This window comes from Oryzias melastigma, linkage group LG4 (assembly GCF_002922805.2).
Source record: "Oryzias melastigma strain HK-1 linkage group LG4, ASM292280v2, whole genome shotgun sequence".
NCBI lineage: Eukaryota > Metazoa > Chordata > Actinopteri > Beloniformes > Adrianichthyidae > Oryzias > Oryzias melastigma.
The window spans coordinates 21214935-21234086 of record NC_050515.1 but is presented as its reverse complement, the minus strand read 5'-3'; the positions used below and the strand labels follow the sequence as shown (position 1 = coordinate 21234086).

The 19152-nt window shown below is 37.9% G+C and overlaps 2 protein-coding genes across 2 annotated transcripts in view; one reads left to right on the top strand and one right to left on the bottom strand.

The window, feature by feature from the left end:
* The window catches only part of lg4h8orf82 (linkage group 4 C8orf82 homolog), a 6655-nt gene extending 3805 nt beyond the window's left edge, over nt 1-2850 (bottom strand). Inside the window, exon 1 of the mRNA XM_024278151.2 lies at nt 2561-2850. The gene's annotated coding sequence lies outside the window, so the exon portion shown is untranslated. The remainder of the gene's footprint in view (nt 1-2560) is intronic.
* The window catches only part of LOC112150694, a 38412-nt gene continuing 22109 nt past the window's right edge, over nt 2850-19152 (top strand). The window contains exons 1-5 of the mRNA XM_036211606.1: nt 2850-2894; nt 13897-14018; nt 15316-15410; nt 17754-17854; nt 17944-18383. Coding sequence (XP_036067499.1) covers nt 13912-14018; nt 15316-15410; nt 17754-17854; nt 17944-18383 — 743 coding nt within the window. The 5' untranslated portion in view covers nt 2850-2894; nt 13897-13911. The remainder of the gene's footprint in view (nt 2895-13896; nt 14019-15315; nt 15411-17753; nt 17855-17943; nt 18384-19152) is intronic.

Genomic DNA, 19152 nt, shown 5'->3' with positions numbered 1-19152 from the left:
ATGAATATCTTAAAAAATACAATTATCATTGAATATAAATGGCTCAGAACAAAGCAGCATACATAAACAAGATCTCAAATTGAAATAAGAGAATCGAAAGAGAAGAAAAATTAACAGTAAACAACGTTGCACAAGAGTAAATATGTAAATTGTTTTTTTAAACAAAAGAACAGGCATATGCGTTATAGCTTGCAGTTTCTCAGAAAAATAAATGTACAAATTAAGGTCTATTACCTATTTCAAAGATGTGTTCTAAAAATTCAAATAATACATGGCCTTTGGGCATTTTACATTCTTTCAAAGTAGTCTTCCACAGAAGTATTTCCTTTTTTAACAAACAAAAACGGGGTGCACTTTCAAAAAATTTAGCAAATATGATTAAAATACTAATGCCAAATTCTGAATTTTTGTTTTCTGTTCGTAGACCAAATCTAATAGAAATTTAAAAAGGGAAATTAACACTATCACAGGTTTACCAGCGCTGAAAATCAGACCAGAAGGTTTTGGATATCTCACATGAATAAAAAGATGTTCAACTGTTTCTATGTTGTTACTGCAAAAAGTGCACGTGTTTGTGTCAATATTGAATTTATTATGAAGATAATCATTAGATGAATAAATAGCATTTAAGATTTTGAAGTGATTTTCTTTCACTTTTGGTGGAGTTCGAAAATAAATATATTTTGTCAAAATTTTTGGACTGTAATCTCTAAACATGTATTTTCCTTTTAGTTGAGATGGGAAAAGATGCTTAGTAAAGGTTGTTCTCAAAAATATATTGTTGTATGCGTTATCCTTAAACTGACAACCATCTATTAATATGGAGGGTTCCCTAATAATGAAGGAAGAATTTGCTAAACTAACTTTGGACAGTTGAATCATTGCTTTTGGAATGATTTTTACAATTTTAGAGAATTTCTGAAATAGCACATTTGTGAATTCGTCGTATGATAAAGGATTTCCATTGTTGTCTAAAAGATGTAGAATTATCCATATTTCATGTTCCATCCAAACCTTATAAAAAATAGATTTTCTATTTATTAGTTTGCACCTAGTATTTCATATTTAGTTGTATGAGGGAAAAGTTGTGTTTATATATCATTTTCCAGTACTGAAGAACCTGTTTATGAAAATTAGACAAAGTAATTGGTAATTTAGATAATTCAAAGTCACATTTAAGAAAAAAGTTTCTCTTTTATTTGTATCCTTTGAGATTGTAATTCCATAAGTACTTGATTTTAGATTTAATAGGTATATTAAAGAAGGTACCAGTTGGACAATCATGAATTGATAATAACTTACATTTACTTATATTTAAATATAAACCAGAGGCTTTTAAAAATAGTGAAATTTCCTTCAGTGCAAGGGGAACCTGTAAAATATCTTTTAAAAATAATGTAGTGTTGTTTGCTAACTGGCTAATAATTAGTGGAGTACTTATGACGTTTAGTGGTTGAAAATTTGGGTTATTTTTCATAGAAATGGCCAAAAGTTCAGTTACAATAATGAAAGGGAACGGGGATATTGGGCACCCCTGACCAATTCCTCTTCAACCGTATTGAACACCTTATAAAAATCTAAGACAAGAATCACACCATCATTGTCAATTAAATGATTAAAATTCAGAAAATCTAAGACCAGTGTAATATTTTTGTGAATAGAGCGATTGTTAAGGAATCCAGATTGTGTTTCACAAATAATTTGTTCTAAATGCTCATTTAATCTATTAAAATCACCACCTATCAGTACATAAACATTTACTATTACAATAGACTCATCAATATTCAAAACGGCTACTAGCCAATGTCCCGAATTATCAGTCTTAAAGGTCAGAACTTTCTCAGGACATCTGTGAAAACAAACAGCCACTCCAGCAGAGTGGTTGGATCTGTGGCTGAAAAGGATTTTTTCACTGCATTGGTTTGACCAAAAGGTGGCGTCATAGACACTTGAATTAGTTTCTTATAGTAAGATGCAGTTAGCTTTTAGCCCTTTGCAGAAAAGAAACACCTCTTTTCTTTTAATATTATCCCTGAGACCTCAAACATTTAGTGAAATAAAATATAAATGTGTGCATAACATTTATACATTTGTAGAGTTCAAAAATACATTTCTGTAGTACGCCTCCTGCCCCGCATTTCTGGCTGGTAGTATTTTTGGCCAAACTTTTTCCGTTTCTAGGCGATCCTCCATCAAATCCTCAGCAAACTGGATTTTTTTCAGTCTCACAGATTCTCTTTCTGAATATCTGTTGTTAACATCCGCCATTTTGTCGTCCTGTTGTCAAAACGCACATGGAGAGCTTGAATAGCTGCCAATATGTTGTTAGCTGTGGGGTTGGGTTTATTGAGCTTTCTTGGGTGGTCATCTTTGAAGGGTGTTGAGAAAGGCAATCTGGTAATTTCTTCACAGCAAGCAAAAGCTCTCATATTTTTCATTTCGGGATGTTTTACTTTCCCTTTTATCTTTCTTATGTTCCTTCGAGGTAATTAGCGATTTAGCTCAGATAACTTTTTTTTTCTTTGAGGGAAAATACATTAAAAATATGAATAAGAGGTACCTTGCATCAGAGCAGCGGACAGGGCAACTGTTTAGTTCGCTATCTTGCCGGACTCCGGACTTGGTCATTTAAATCATCTGAGAAGACAAAATCTGATATCCCGGAAGATCCGTCTATCAAAAATATATATTTTTAAATTTTTCTTTTTAATCATTATGCTATTGTAACAGGTGTTTGTTTATTTAATTACACCAAATTTGATGTCAATTTTTTTTTTTTCTAATGAACATTTCTACCTGGGTGTTAGTCTGTCCAAGTGTATTTGAACTCACCACGGTGACGCAGCAGACAGTGCTGCGCATGCGCACTCAGACTGCTGCAGGTTGTGGCTACGGTAAGACGTTCTCCTCCTTGTGTCTGTCGTTTGTAATTATATCTTAGCTTAAACTGCTTTTTAATTTGTTTTATCAGGATTAAACAAAAGTAGGAATTGCACTGCATTAATTTTCCTTGGTTTGTGATGTGTTATTTTTGTTTGTTATTAACTGCTGTAACCCTTCCGCTCTCCTTAGTTTGTTTACATTAAAAGTGGGGTCATCTGGACCCCCCAAGACAGTGCGCTGAACTTTTTTTTATCTTTGATTTTTGAGTTTCACTAATGTCCATGACAGACATAAAATCCTGTCCACCTTTGTCATGGAAGAAATCACAGTAGTATCTGACTACAACAGTTATAAAAACAATAAATTCAAATTTTGTAATTAAACTATAAAAAACAGAAACGCAGGCATTGAAGTAACTTTTTTTTCTTAAAAAAATGTAATAAAAAATGAAAGCCAGAGGACTCCACTTTAATGCCTTTAACTAAACTTTTGAAAATGTCCAACAAACAATTTTTTCTTAGATTTCCTTTGATTACTTTTTAATCTGTTTCATTTTTTACTTAAATAACTAATAAAAAAAATAATTAAAGAAAAGCAGGTTTCTGACATTTGATATAGCTGAGAACAGAATTTTTTGTCTAAGTAAATGAAAACAGAGTCTGTAGAGCAATATATATATATATAAAAACAGTTAAAAAAGAAGTAGACATGTAGCTTTCCCAATTTGTTCATTCTAAGCAGTGGCGGGCCATGCATTTCACACCTAGGCCTTCAGTAGTGCTCCATCTGAATCAACCCAACCCTCAATAACTATTTTATGGCTATAAAACTTCTACTGCAGGTACAACTGCGACACACATAAAAAAGCATAAAAAATAACCTGATAAAATTGCAATAATATTTAGGTATATAGCAAAATTTTACTCACCAAAAATCCGGACTATTTGTACACAAAATCCATCCTTTCTATCCTCAAGAAGATTTCAATCACTCTGTCGTGCAGATTATCCGTGCGTTTTAGTTCCATCAAGAAGTCCTTTTCTATCGCCATGGAAGCTAATGCTGAAAGTCGAGCCTGCCCTGACGTATTTCTGGCATAAGTTTTAATTCGCTTCAGGGCTGAGAATGTCCGTTCAACAGAAGCAGTGGACACGGGGCTTGCTAGCTTCGGAGTTGCCCGACCCCGCTTAACAATGTCCAGCTTTTCTTGAAAAGTTCGTCTTGAAAACGGCTTTGACAGTAAGTCTGCAACCAAATCCATTTCTTCTCCTCCTTCAGCCATTGTGGATTGACAAACCAGCTATTAAATTCGATATATTTGCCTGTGCAGGTCGCTACAGTTTCAGTTTACCAGGTCTGCCTAGTACACTCTCCGATTATCCAATCACAGCGCGTGAAAATCCTGACGTTTCCGTGGGCCAGCTAGCTGGCCTATCACGTGGTCTCCTCCAGATCTGATTGGTTGAAGCAACAGTTTGGTGGACCATTATTTTATGCTACAGGGCCCGCAAAACTGATTGTGAAGGCCTTCAGGCAGATTTCTTTGACCCTAGCAACAAATGGTGCTGCAATGTGATTGGTTAATGCTTAAATAGGAAAATACACGTCTGGAAGCAGCGCAGCCAGGGAGACAGCAATGAAAGGACGAAGACAGAGCATTTGGAATTATAGAATACGTATTCACGGAAATAAATAATAATTAATATCAGTCTGTGATTCAGATATTTTTAGGCCAGCAGAGAAGGCCTTGCAGGCCCTGACGGCCCGCCACTGATTCTAAGTGACTGTTTTAAAAATTGTTTGTTGTATTTTCTTTGCTTCCTTTCTTGTGATTTTTTTTCTTTTTATTCTTCCTTGCTGGTTTTTTGCCTGTCTAATTGTGTTGCTCAAGGGGTGAGCCACCTGCGATTGCAGAGCCATATGTGGCTCTTTGACCCCTCCATTGTGACTCTCTGGTTAAAAGAAAATACATTTTTTTTATAAAGAATAACTGTAAAAAGTAAGTTGTAAAGTAAAAAGAATCAAACTAGATTAAACTCATTTACAAACAGTTGAAGGAAATTATGTATCAGGAGATTTTGACAGCTTTGATTTAGTTCATTAGATTAGCACATTTGTTTAAAAATTGAAAATGTAATGATTTCTTGCATGATGATGATCCTATGTGACAAAAGGATGTCTTTTATTTTAAAAGGAAGTCATGTGAAATCTGAGAAAAATTATGAACTATTTCAAACTTTGAAAAAAAAATGTTTTTTTTTTTTTGCACCCAAAAAAACATTTGTTTATAGTTGCCTTAATAGTAACATTAATATAAAAACAAATCCTTGTCTTATTTTCCTGAACAGCGAATAAGACTTTGTGGCTCCTGTTGGGATGGTCACTGAGAAATTGACCCAAATGGCTCTTTAAATGTTGAAGGTTGCAGACCCCTGCTCTATAGGAACCACCAACTGTAAAAGCTAGTTTTTTTCAAGAGTAAAGCTGTAAAGGGATGTCAGTAGAGAAATTCTGTACATTATTCCCATCATACAAACCTGGTCTGCTACCATTAGAGTTCACACTGTCATCTCATTCATAGTTTTTCCACTGCTTTGGTCCAGTGGCCTCCATCAGCATCTCTGGACTCTCACTGATCCTGAGATCTGGCGAGTCCTGTTCCAGAGTCAAACAGGAAGAGGACTTTTTTTTAGACATATTTATTATTTATGGTTCAATAAATCACGGTCACATGGCTTTAAGATTTCACTATCTCACTTTGTTAAAATATATGAAAGAACATTAGCTTTTATTCCCACATATGAGTAAAATGCTTTAATTCTGACATTGAAAAATAACAAAGCATTGAACTAGTCCTGCCTCCTTTAGGTTACAGAGGTCAATTTCAGCTTCTTTGGTGTCATAAAAACTACAAATATGGATGACTCAATGTAGATTTTATCATCGTCATAGTTAACATGCCCGTGCCAAAAAGGAGGAGGAGGCTTCTTCTCCTCTGTGAGTTCAGATAAAGGAAGGGTGAAGTTGTTCAGCAGCCCAGACAAAGAACCTCCTTCAATCGTTGAGGAGAAACAAGAAGTTCTCGTTCTGTAGGGGAGACAGGTAAGTAGTGCCAATTTTTACTTACTTTGCCTCTCAAGCTAGGGAACTACTTTAATGCTCCGAAGTAAATATGTATATACAGTTTAGGATGGATTTTGTGCATCCCTAGAGATAATCACTTTGGATCTATAATACACTCTTGGAGAAATATAACTTTAGCAAAACAAAAAACAAAAACTTTTTTTTTTTTTTTTTTTTGTGCAAAACTTGCCCCCGGCATGGGATAAGTTGTACCATTAGAGAAAATACACAGGGGTAAATTGTGCCATTGCTATTTGAAGTACTGTATTTTCATGACTATAAGGCGCACTGGGTTTTAGGGCACAGTTTCACTTACTGGTGCTTTTTCTGTATTTAACAAATACATAAGGCACTCTTGACCATAGGGCGCAGGTATGGTAAAACTAGGGCTGGTCACCGAAGTTTGATTCCACGCAGAAACACTGATGCACGCAGCTCTACCCAAACCGAAAGCAGCTGCGGCAAACAGTGCAGTATTTCATTGAAGGTCTATTGGTCTTTGGACATGTCAATCATTTCTACTTTCTTCAGTACTGCAAAGTTTTATCCAATCCCTTTACTATTCCTGCCATAGTGGGAGGGCTCATATAAAGCAGCAGTTGAGGCGAGCACGAGAGCGCATGCCGAGTAGCGCTTGAAAGTCTGACTTCCTTTCTTGGCAGATCAAAGAGTTTACATGTGCTGCATTGCATCAGCCAATCAGGAACTCAGCTTTTGACACGGGCTGTTTTCAGTGACCCGATCGGAATATAAAGAAGTAAAACAAATCCGTTGCGACTTTCTTTGTCCTGTTGCAGTGCAGCGGCTCTGTCTGCAAACAGACAGACATCCTCCCTTCAGTGGTGTCTGCTCGCTCCACACGCCGGGGGAGAGACAGGGGCTGCAGGGAACTATGATGTTTTTTTATGTTTGTCGAGACAATAATCATAATAATAATTCCCCTATTTTTCCTCCTCTCAGGTTAATGTGGGACAGTTTTTATGTCAGTCACAGAAACAGCTGAAGCGCCCTCATTACAAGTTGCCTCAATAATAACAAATTATCTAACATAAAATGTAAAATTAATGAAAACAAATTTGAATTTGAAAAAATGTGATTTTTTTTTTCCCACATTTACTGCTTTGGAGAAGCGAGGGAGTGTGTGTCACTTCTCCCTTGCTTTGTGTGTGTGGCGTTCACTTCAGCTATAAAACAACAATAATAAAGCCCACACTTTATCCTTCAAAGTTTTCATGTAATCCGCATCCTCCTCCCCCAAAAAAACAACAACAACACAGTAGGCGCACTGCACTATAGAGTGTGCCGCACATTTTCTATAAAATTTCAGACATTTAGGCGCGCCTTATGGTCGTGAAAATACGGTACAGAAGATCTTCTAAATCTCACAATTGCTGTGAAGTTAGTTTTAGGTTGGACATTCGATCTCTTCATATTTAGGGGCCGTCAACAAATCACAGAATGTTTCTTCAATAGCTCTTGAAGTATTGCACATAGACTGTATATAAAATAACTGGACAGAGCAAGCCCCCCTACTTCCGTGTTCCATATAGGAACACGGAAAAAAGGCCAAAGTCCCATTGACTTACATTGAGAAACAGACAGTTATTTCTCAGTCATTTTATATATCAGAATAATCATTCTTCCTCTGCTGCTGTCTGATTAACTTCTTTTTTCTAATCCTATTTTTTAAAGATTTTTTTCCATTATTACAAGTTATTAGAGTTATAAATTGACCAATCAGATGGCTCAATAAGCGTTTGTGGGTCTGACGTCGACCGTCTGGGGGGTTTGATTGACATATGACGGGTAGCCAATGGGAGCAGACTTCATCAATGCGGTCCGTGAAGACCTTTTAACACCTACTTTACAATTCAACAATGTACCAATCACTGTCCTACTGTTGTTTTCCTCAATGAAATGTACCGATGCAGCAGTTTAAAACAACAAGAGGAGCATGCTGTCGACATTTTTAGATGAGGATTTACTCTGGAGAAATAGATTTCACTCTGAGGTTATGTGCTTTGGACTTTTTGGTTTGTTTAAGGTTCGTTTTTCGTTATTTCTCTGTTTTGGTTGTAGTTTATAAATTATAAGTTACATATATGCGCATAAAATCACCAACCAAAGTTTCCTCTTCGCCGCACTTTTCCAGCTTGCAGCCTGAGGAGCGCGAGACACTATTTTAAATTGATTTGGACTGATTTGGTCAAAAACCTAAAGGCTATTGAAAAAAAATGTGAATATTTGCACTAGAATATTGACTAAAATTAGAGAAAAAGCATCAAAAGCTAATGTAATCTGTTGTCATAGATGTTTCTTAATCTGTTTTATTATTATAAAGGGTTTTGGTTTGAATTGGTGCAATACTTTAAGAGCTATTGAAGAAACCTTCTGTCATTTGTTGACAGTCCCTAAATATGAACAGAGCGAATGTCCAGCCTAGAACTAACTTCACCGCAGTAATCTCACAAATGATACTGTTGCATATAAGCAGGAAAATCAACAAAAAAATGTATTTGTCAACAACAACTACCATATTATAACAACAAAAACAACCAGATTACATAATTATGCAAAACGGTGAAGTGAAATAATTAAGTAGGGATGGGATTATATAAATTCACTTATTCCCAGTCTTTTTCAAGCAATCAATCAAACTCCACTGACTTGAGTTAATTATTACAAAAAATGAATGACCCAAATGTGAGATAAGTGAATTTTATTTTTATTTGTTTTCTATTTTCAAATCAATGCATTTCATTGTTTCCGTAATAAGTTTGAAATAATTGTGTGTTTTGTCCTGTATTTTTTAATCTATGCTTGAAATAAACCAACCAACCAATCAATTTAGTTAATTTCTTTGTTTTTTATTGAGCGTTTCAAAGACATCGACCACGATTTATTTAACAATGCTGCAGGAAAATATTAAACTTTCTTCCTCAATGAATGAATAAGTTGTGTGGGTTGTTTCATTAAAGACAATTTACATCAGGAGTCTCAAACTCAATTTAGCCGGGGGCCACTGGAGTCAGAGTCTGGGTGAGGGCGGGCCGCATCAGAATTTTCACAAGAAAAGCGCTGATAAAACATTCCAATGTTCTCAAATATCTTTGTTTTTAACACAAAATAATGAATAAAATAAATAAATATATTAAAAAATGAATTAAAAAGCAGGCAAATCAGTATGGAAGTTTTTTAGTTCCATCAGACTCAGAATTTTTCTATATTGAATTTCTGACTCAACGAAATTTTAAGTCTCAAAATTAAAAACACTGATTTTTTTAAGATAGAAAACACTTTTGAGAGCATAAAATGTTGCTGTTTAAAAAGGAAGGGTTGAAAAAAATATTCACAATACAAATTCAGAAAAAAATTCTGAGGTTAAGAATAATCAGAATAAAAATTTAGAATAAAAATTCAGTGGTTAAGAAAATTCAGAATAAAAGTTCAGAGGTTAAAAAAATTCAGAAAGAAAATCTGAGGTTAAGAATAATCAGAATAAAAATTCAGAATAAAAATTTAGAATAAAAATTCTGAGGTTAAGAAAATTCAGAATAAAAATTCAGAGGTAAAAAAAAATCAGCATACAAAATTCAGGGGTTAAAAAAAAATCAGAGTCTGATGGAACTAAAAAACTTCCATAAATCAGTAATGAATTAAAATAATAATAATGACCATACAGCAGATACATATTACTGAAGAAACCACATATTGACTGACTGACTAGAGAAAACTAATTATTTTTATTCAGTCTCAAATGTCTGTATTAACAGATCCTCCTTCAGAGTGAGAGAAGCCGCGTTATCGAGAAAATCTTTGAAGGATTTCATTTTTTGTAGATTTTTGTAGAACTCCTCACAATAAATAAATCTGATGTATGAGTCTTCCATTCATTGGCGGTGTTGAGTGCGCGCCGGCTGCATCAGTGCGCATTCGGGGGCCGCTTTCCATGGGGGTTCTAAGCAAACGCGCGTAGAAGAATATCGGACTCCTATCGTGTTTACATGGACTCAAATGCGCGCCGACACAGTCGGTGTGTGAACCTTGAAATTCATAGACGCCCACGCAGGTGCGTGTCAAGCTCAGGATCACATGTTTGACAGGCGGGAGCAGCGGATCCCCGCGCAGGGGGGGGGGTTACAGGTTTGCGTCTCGGAGCTTGGGGAGCTCTGATTCAATAGGAACAACGAGCACGTCAAAAAACGTATTCCTCGACATCATATGTGTATTCATTCTAAGAGAGACATCCACAGACGGAGCTGGTAGCTCAGAAACACATTTTTTGACAAGCCGCGAGCAGCAAATTCATTGCGCGGGGCACGCGAATCGCGTTTGGTGCTTCATGACTCCTCCTCCGCCCAGCTGATTGGAGCAATGAAAGAATGAGTAAGCGAGGCACTGGACAGCCCGCCGATGTCCCGCCTCCAGAGTCCTATACCCCACTGTGATTGGTTCGTTCAGCTCTGCACATAGCAAATATCATTCATATCAACCTTGCGGGCCGCACGAACATTGATCTTTCATATTAAGACCATAGACTGTATATAAAATAACTGGACAAAGCAAGCCCCCCCTACTTCCGTGTTCCATATAGGAAGTACCACTGGGTTGCAAAAAGGCAAAAGTCCCATTGACTTACATTTTTTCTTTATTTCTCTGTTTTAATAGTAGCTTATAAATTCTAAGTTGCATATATGCGCATAAAATCCCCAACCAAAGTTTCATCTTCGTCGCACTTTTCCAGCTTCAGCCTGAATTAAACGCAGCCGTCTGAGGACTGCGAGACAAACTAGAAAGGACCTGGTCGTATTTTCAAACAGAAAAAAGATCCAGCTGTTCACTTGTTAGGATCAGTGGCGGGCCGTCAGGGCCTGCAAGGCCTTCTCTGCTGGCCTAAAAATATCTGAATCACAGACTGATATTAATTATTATTTATTTCCGTGAATACGTATTCTATAATTCCAAATGCTCTGTCTTCGTCCTTTCATTGCTGTCTCCCTGGTTGCGCTGCTTCCAGACGTGTATTTTCCTATTTAAGCATTAACCAATCACATTGCAGCACCATTTGTTGCTAGGGTCAAAGAAATCTGCCTGAAGGCCTTCAGAATCAGTTCTGCGAGCCCTGTAGCATAAAATAATTGTCGACCAAACTGTTGCTTCAACCAATCAGATTTGGAGTAGGCGACACCAAGGCCTTCTAGCAGGCGCACGGAAACGTCATCATTTTCACGAGCTTTGATTGGATAGCTCGCAGCTCGCTCTGGTTCTGCGTTATGTGACGGACACAGGTGTCGAGGAGCGGCGTGTCAGGTTTGAAGATGTTACCAGTGGAAAGCGTCTCGTCGTCTGATTTTTGGTGGAAAATGAATGTCTGGGTAAAGATGTGGCACAGTTTTGTCTGGCACGGGTAAAGGACTTCCATGACACCGTTTAGCGGGAGAGAAGCTGATACGAGGAAATCTACGAGGCCCCTGAACGCACTGCGGGCGCTCCGAGCTCACGGAGAGGAGCAGCGCAAAATCCTCGCGCGCACTACCGACAATATTATTTTCCAGACACAGATCAGATTTCAAAATCACAAAAACTGATGTTTGTCTCCCTCCTGGACCACAAGAGGCTTCAGGAATACCAGAACAATTCCCGCATGCAGCCTTTTCCAGCTTATCACAGCCACGGAATACTTTCCATCTGCGAAACGCACGGATTCTGCATGACAGAGTGATTGAAATCTTGAGGATAGAAAGGATGGATTTTGTGTTTAAATAATCTGGATTTTTGGTGAATAAAATTTTGCTATCTCCCTACATAATATTGAAATTTTATCAGGTTATTTTTTATGCTTTTGGTGTGTGTGTGGCAGTTGTACCTGCACTAGAAGTTTTATTGACATAAAATAGTTAATGAGGGTTGGATTGATTCAGATGGAGCACTACTGAAGACCTAGATGTGAAATGCACGGCCCGCCACTGGTTAGGATGGTTATTTATTTTAAATACCGCTGAACGCGCTTCTCACGTGCATCTGATCAGACTGTAACCTGGCCGCGCATGTGAAGTAACGCTGCGGCACGCGCGAGAGGGGGACACGCGCAGTTCGGGCACGGCGTCACCCAAATGCTCCTTTTATCTCGACAAAAATGAATAAATGTAAGTAAATCCAAAAAGACCGCTGACAGAATCAAATGTTGGAATGGTTCTCCCTCAAAGGCTTCAACAATGACTTGTACAATTCTCTCGAGCCGGCGTTATTAAAGTAGAAGCTGTTTCCATCGGCGGTCTTGTGGTAGAGGTGTGGAAAGAGGAGGACGGTTGCAATAAACTCACTCCTGATTGGCGACAGTACTTCCTGTAGATTTGATGACTCAGCTATGACTCAGACCAATCGCTGAAGATGGGTTGCAAATGGCGGTATCCGTTTCAGGAATTGACGGTGAAAGCGGCGGCCTACTTTTGCGAGGAGAGGAAGTAATGCATTTCCAATGGGGGACCTCATTGCTCGCTCAGTCCATTATTTTTACAGTCTATGATTAAGACGCAGGCCGCAAATCATCATCCCGGGGGCCGCAGATGGCCCGCGGGCCGTGGGTTTGAGACCCCTGGTTTACATCATCAAAGGCCAAAATACTTCAACAATAGCAGGGCCATATAAACATACTTAGAACAAAAGAAATCATTTGCAATTCATCTGGATCTGAATCTCGTCACTTGCTACTGAACATCCCATCTGTCAATGCTGCAAGCGAATGTAAGCTTGTGCTCTCTTCTAGCTGAACCACCAAGTTTGTGTGGTAAGGGTAGCTGTTTGATCACATCTTCTCTTGACTCCATCAGTTTCCCTTAATGGGAAAATTAGCTTTCCATCAACAGACCTCTTAAAAGGTTTCTTCAGAAACATGGCACTGATTTTGTTTCCTTTGGCATTTTCCACCAATCCAACATAGTTACAGGATTTTTATTGGTTAGGGTATAACCTACCCCAAGACCACAAAATTGGAAAACAATACAGCCCCCTGCTGTTTTATGCTAGCATCATGCTAACTGCAGGAACTTGTGATGTAGCTTACTAAAGCATATAAAGATGTATTATTTGTTTTCAAAGTTATCTATAAATATTCAAACACTCCAATCAAAAAGCCTTCATCACAATTTTTACTTTCTAAAACAAAAAGTTGTATTTTGAACCAAATTGTGATTTGATTTCAAACCATGTGTGGTCAAATCACATTCTTCTTTTGTGGTTTTTTGTAGAAAGAGGGGTGGCACAACTTACCCCACTCTCCCCTAGTAGTTCGTCCTTTTATGAAAAAAGTGAAACAAGTTTCTTTTTGCCCAAATACAAGAGAAGAGACAGCTATTGAAACACTTTGTTTCTTTTCAAACTGTCACCTGCTTCAGCATTGTCCTCTTTGAGTAAAGTTCTTTAAATCTCGCTGTGGGGCAGTGGTAATTCGGTCAATTCATGATTGGAAGAATGAAGGTTCAATTCCCGTATTGCCTGCACATGTGTTGAAGTGCCCTTGAGCAAGACACTAAACCCCACATTGCCTCTGGTGGAAGGTTGGCGCCAGTGTTCGGCAGCAGAGCCGCCACCAGTTTATGAATGGGTCTGTAACTGTAAAGCGCTTTGGGCCTTCAATGAAAGTAGTAAAGCGCTAAACAAGAATACACCATTTACATTTTTTTTTTAAATTATCGTCAAGACTCGAGGGCAAACATTTGGTGTATTTTTGCTTCCTATGTTAAAGCGTAATTAATGTCAAAGTCAACATCTTTTACATCAACGCTTTTTGACGCCATAGTAAACTTTTATGTCTTTAAAAACTATCAAAATAGTTATTTTTTTAATTGATGTTTTTCATAGTTTTGGCGCTCAAAATGGTTTCTGTGTCAGTTTTGTTTAGCAGGGATGAGTCACTTGTCCTGTTCAGATCAGGAAAACCCGGACACTAATGGAGGGGAGCTGGGGGATGCAATCGCCCTCATGGTGGACCTGCCTCACTCACAAGTCAACAGGTTTGTTTGTTTGGACCAGAACTGCAGTTCTTTAATTATTAAACAGACACAGTTACAGCTTTCTCATGTCCAGACAAGTTAAAACTCTCCTAATATTTTACACACACCTCACTCCTCCTTTAGAGATAGCAAATACTTTTTAACCCTTGTGTTATCTTATGGGCTACAGATGACCCAAGCCCTACATTGGCGTGTTATCCATCGCATAACAAATGTGGATGAAGGTGGACAGGATTTGATGTTTGCCACAGACACCAGTGAAAATCAAAAATCATTGAGAAAGAAAAAAAACAGTTCAGCATGCTGTCTTGTGGAGTCCAGATGACCCCACTCCCATCAGCAACATAACTAGGATGGGACAAGGGTTAAATATCCAGATGCCAAAAAGTTTTGACAAAACAAACAAAAAAAAAAGATGAATTTTTTTCATTTCTAAATTTTTGTAAATTGAAAAAATGTTCATCATTGGAGTTTACCAGCAGGTGTCTGGACTCCGCACTGATTCTGTGTGTAAATTTCAAACATCTATTTTAAAACATTTTTTTAGATTTTCCACAGATTACTTAGTAAAGGTTGAAGTTTTTTTTACTACACATGTCAGTTCTGACTCAAGGAGAAACAAATTTGACATGTGTGTCTTTGATGAAGAGGCAGAGGTATGTGGATCCATGTGCAAACGAGGTTTAGTGGAGGAAACAGGCTCAGACAAAACGTGGTCAAAATACAGGCAGCGGTCAGGACACAGAGGCGATATGGGAGTCTAGGAGGATGCGGGCGGGCAGTTCCTGTGTTTCATTTTGTGGTTTGATAATCTCTCCTGGCTGTGGGCTGAGAGGTAGAGTTGTGTGTTTACTGTTTTCTTGTTAGACCTGCTTGGCAATAATTGGGAAAACATTATAATAATAGTATATTAATAGAAGCTAACTATTTTTGCACAAAGGGTTTTGTGTTGTGAAATTTTTACATTTTTCTGGAAAGCTGTTTGATACAATCACACATAATCTAGATTTGGCTTTATAACTCTTGTATCTGTTTTCTTGTTTCTGAGAAATCAGAAATTCTTCAGGAACCCTCCAGACATGAATTGCTTTGGACGCCCCTTTCAGTCTCTTTTACATCAAGAAACAAAGTTTTGCTTTTAAATTTGATGTTTGATAAATAATTATGAATTAAAGTTTAAAATTCGTCTTACTTTCTGGTCCTGATTTTGACTGGATTGTGGATCTTTCCAAACTGCTCTGCATCCACTTTAGGTGGTTGGAACAGAAATAATGTTTCTTTGAATCATTTGTTACAGACCATTTCAAACCCATCGTTACTCTGAGTCTGAGAGTCATCAGGAGGACCAAAGTTCATCGACGGAGAGTGTCTCCAGACACCAAAAAATTAAAGGTAGGCAGCTTCTCCGTGGGGGTTAAATCTTCTTTGCCCCACCAGAATTACAATTGACTGTTTCAGTTCTTCTCCAAGTTTGACCAGAACATTAGGAAATGAAGAACAAGCCTTAACCTCTTTAGACCTGGGGTCCACATGAGTGAACATCACATTTTGGGTTATAATTAGGGCCGTGAATGTTGACGTGTTAACGCACAAAGTTAACAAACATAATTAGTTAATACTTTTTTAATCGCGCTCAGGCATCCTGCTGTGCAGCTGTGAGATCAGCATAATAAAACTATCTAAAATAAACTTTTTTTTTAGATCCTGTGATTGCGATTTTATTAAATTACAGAGATAATATGGCATTTATTTGTAGTTTTTAGACAAAACCGATCTTCTATTTTAATAAATAAAGGGGAAGGCTGCAGCTCCCTCTTAAGGCAGCACAGAGCAGCAGAGTACCTGCTATGGGGGGCTGGGGAGGGGGGATAGCAGCGATACCATAGACTGTATATAAAATAACTGGACGAAGCAAGCCCCCCTACTTCCGTGTTCCATATAGGAAGTACCACTGGGTTGCAAAAAGGCCAAAGTCCCATTGACTTACATTGAGAAACAGACAGTTATTTCTCAGTCATTTTATATGTCAGAATAATCATTCTTCCTCTGCTGCTTTCTGCTTAACTTCTTTTTTCTAATCCTAATTTTTTTTCAAAGATTTTTTTCCATTATCACAAGTTATTAGAGTTATAAATTGACCAATCAGATGGCTCAATAAGCGTTTGTGGGTCTGACGTCGACCGTCTGGGGGGTTTGAGTGACAGGTGACGGGTAGCCAATGGGAGCAGACTTCATCAATGGCTCCGTCAAAAGACCTTTAACACCTACTTTACAATTCAACAATGTACCTACCAGTCATTGTTCTACTGTTGTTTTCCTCAATGGAATGTACCGATGCAGCAGTTTAAAACAACAAGAGACCCATGCTCTCCAAATTTTTAGATGAGGATTTACTCTGTAGAAATAGATTTCACTCTGAGGTTATGTGCTTTGGACTTTTTTCTTTGTTTAATGTTCATTTTTCACTTTTCACTCGTATTTTCAAACAGAAAAAAGATCCAGCTGTTCACTTGTTAGGATGGTTATTTATTTTAAATACCGCTGAACGCGCTTCTCACGTGCATCTGATCAGACTATAAACCTGCATGTGAAGTAACGCTGTGGCTCGCGCGAGGGGGCCGCGCATAGTTCGGGCACAGCGTCACCCAAATGCTCCTTTTATCTCGACAAAAAGGAATAAATGTAAGTAAATCCAAAAGGACCGCTGACAGAATCAACTGTTGGAATGGTTCTCCCTCGGCTTCAGCAATGACTTGTACAATTCTCTCGAGGCGACGACGATGAAGTTGGCTTCCGATTCACAGCGAGAGCGTTCCACTGTATTTTTCGAACTCAGACCACCTAAAAACAGGTCCTGTTCGGAAAATTCGGAAGCCAGCTTCACGGTCGTCTCAAGCCAGCGTTTACATCCGCGGTCCCATGGTAAAGGCGTGGAAAGAGGCAGACGGTTGCAATAATCTCACTCCTGATTGGCGACAGTACTTCCTGTAGATTCGATGACTCAGCTATGACTCAGACCAATCGCTGGAGATTGTTTGCAAATGGCGGTATCCATTTCAGGAATTGACGGGGAAAGCGGCGGCCTACTTTCGCGAGGAGAGGAAGTAATGCATTTCCAATGGGGGACCTCGGTGCTTGCTTTGTCCATTAATTTTTACAGTCTATGAGCGATACGCAGCTCTCTGCTAAGAGAAATCCAAAGAGGAACAGAACATTGTTTGATTTTTGGATGGGGACCGACAGGATTTTTTCACAGTATTCAAAAGTAGACAAAAACTGAGTTTTAGACCCTAGGTTCCAAAGGATTAAAAATAAATGTTCTAAATTTACACTTTTGTGTGTGATTTCATATTATAATTATTTGCAGATAAGTGGCTGGCAAATATTCTAACAAAAAATAAATAAATAATAATGTTGATGAATTTTTTCCAGTTTCGCTATTAATTAGTTATTTTTTTAATCGATTCCCAGTCCTATCCCACAATAGTTAATTCTGGTTAACTGTAGCCCTCTGACTACATGTTCATAGGGTTAGCTCAAATGTTAGCTAGGCCCTTAAGAAGTTAGACACATTTAACAACATCACATCCTGGAAGGATCAAAATTATATTTTAGAAAGAAACACAATATACATTTATCAGATTTGGTTCAAAATGTGGAGCTTGTATTTTTACTGTGACAGTTTTCCATTGAGACTTAAAAAATGTTTTTTGTTTTTGTTTTTTATTATTAAAGGCAAGGTGCCGATCTGCACGGTGCTGTTCTGTACTGTCCTGACCAACATCCTGGTCCTGTTCTGTGTGCTCTTCACTCTAACGGCCTTATTCGGCTTTATGGTAAGATCACCTATGCCAAACATCTATGAATGTTAGAACATTCATAGATGTTTGGCACCTCTAACATGATCACCTTCTTTAACCTGCAGAACCCCTTGCAGGAGCAGGTGCGAGAGCTGGGCATTCAGTTCAAGTGGATGAGGGAGTCCGGCTGCTATGGAGGCATGACCTTTGGCCTGACCTTTACGGTCATTTCGCTGCTGTTTGCGACCACTGGTTACAAACAACCCAATCGGATGTCACTGAAGTTCCTCTGGGCAGCCTTTGTGTTCCAGGTGGTTGGGGCGGTGCTCTATGTGGTAGCTGTGGGCCTCTACCTTCATTTTGTGATATATATCAGTTCAACTGATGTGTGCAAAAATCTTGAGAGAATTTCTACACAAAATGGCCCAGCAAGGATAAACTGCAACGTAGGCGGGGCAGACATTGCATCTTCTGTGTTTGGTCTGATCACAGCCATCCTGTACATCACTGGTGCAGTGTTTACCTTCCAGATGATCCGAAGAGTGTCTCACTTCGACTTGCCAAGGTAAGAACTAACAACTAGCGAAAAAACATATCCAGCAGAGACAATTTTAATAGAAATGTGAAACTGAGCACAGACTGAAAACAGGAATTATTCTCAGCAGTTCATTACTATTCTAAAAAGTCTGAAACATCTGAAACGTGTTCTGTAAATTTTTGTAAAAAAAAAAAACTAAAAAAAAAACTAACAACGATCAACTAAGCCTGTTTTTATCAGATTCTATGTTTTTTTTATTTATTTTTTGTTAGTATGCTTTTACAAAACTATGTTAACAAAAATGTCTAACCCAGGGGTCTCAAACTCAAATCAGCCGGGGGCCACTACAGGCGGCGTCTAGGTGAGGCCGGGCCGCATCAGGATTTTCTCAAGAAAATCGCTGAGAAAACATTCCAATGTTCTTAAATATCTTTATTTTTAACACAAAATAATGAAAAAATAATGAACGACGTGTATAGTTCTTTGTCCGTGTTGATTTATATATATAAAAAATAAGGGTAGTTAATGTCCGTTTCTGAAATAGTTTATATTGAAGATTAAATTTAAGATATATTGCTAGGGGGTAGGATTAAAAAAAGGTTTTTAAACTTCTTCCTACTCCATTTCGAACTACATAATTGAGGTGTAATGTTTTTACATATAATATATGTAGAGTTTTCTGTTGTTGTTTTCTTCTTTTTTACCATGCATTAAAAGATGAATAAAAAAAACAAGTAAATTAGTAATAAATAAATAAAATAATAACAATGACCATACAACAGATACAGACAACTGA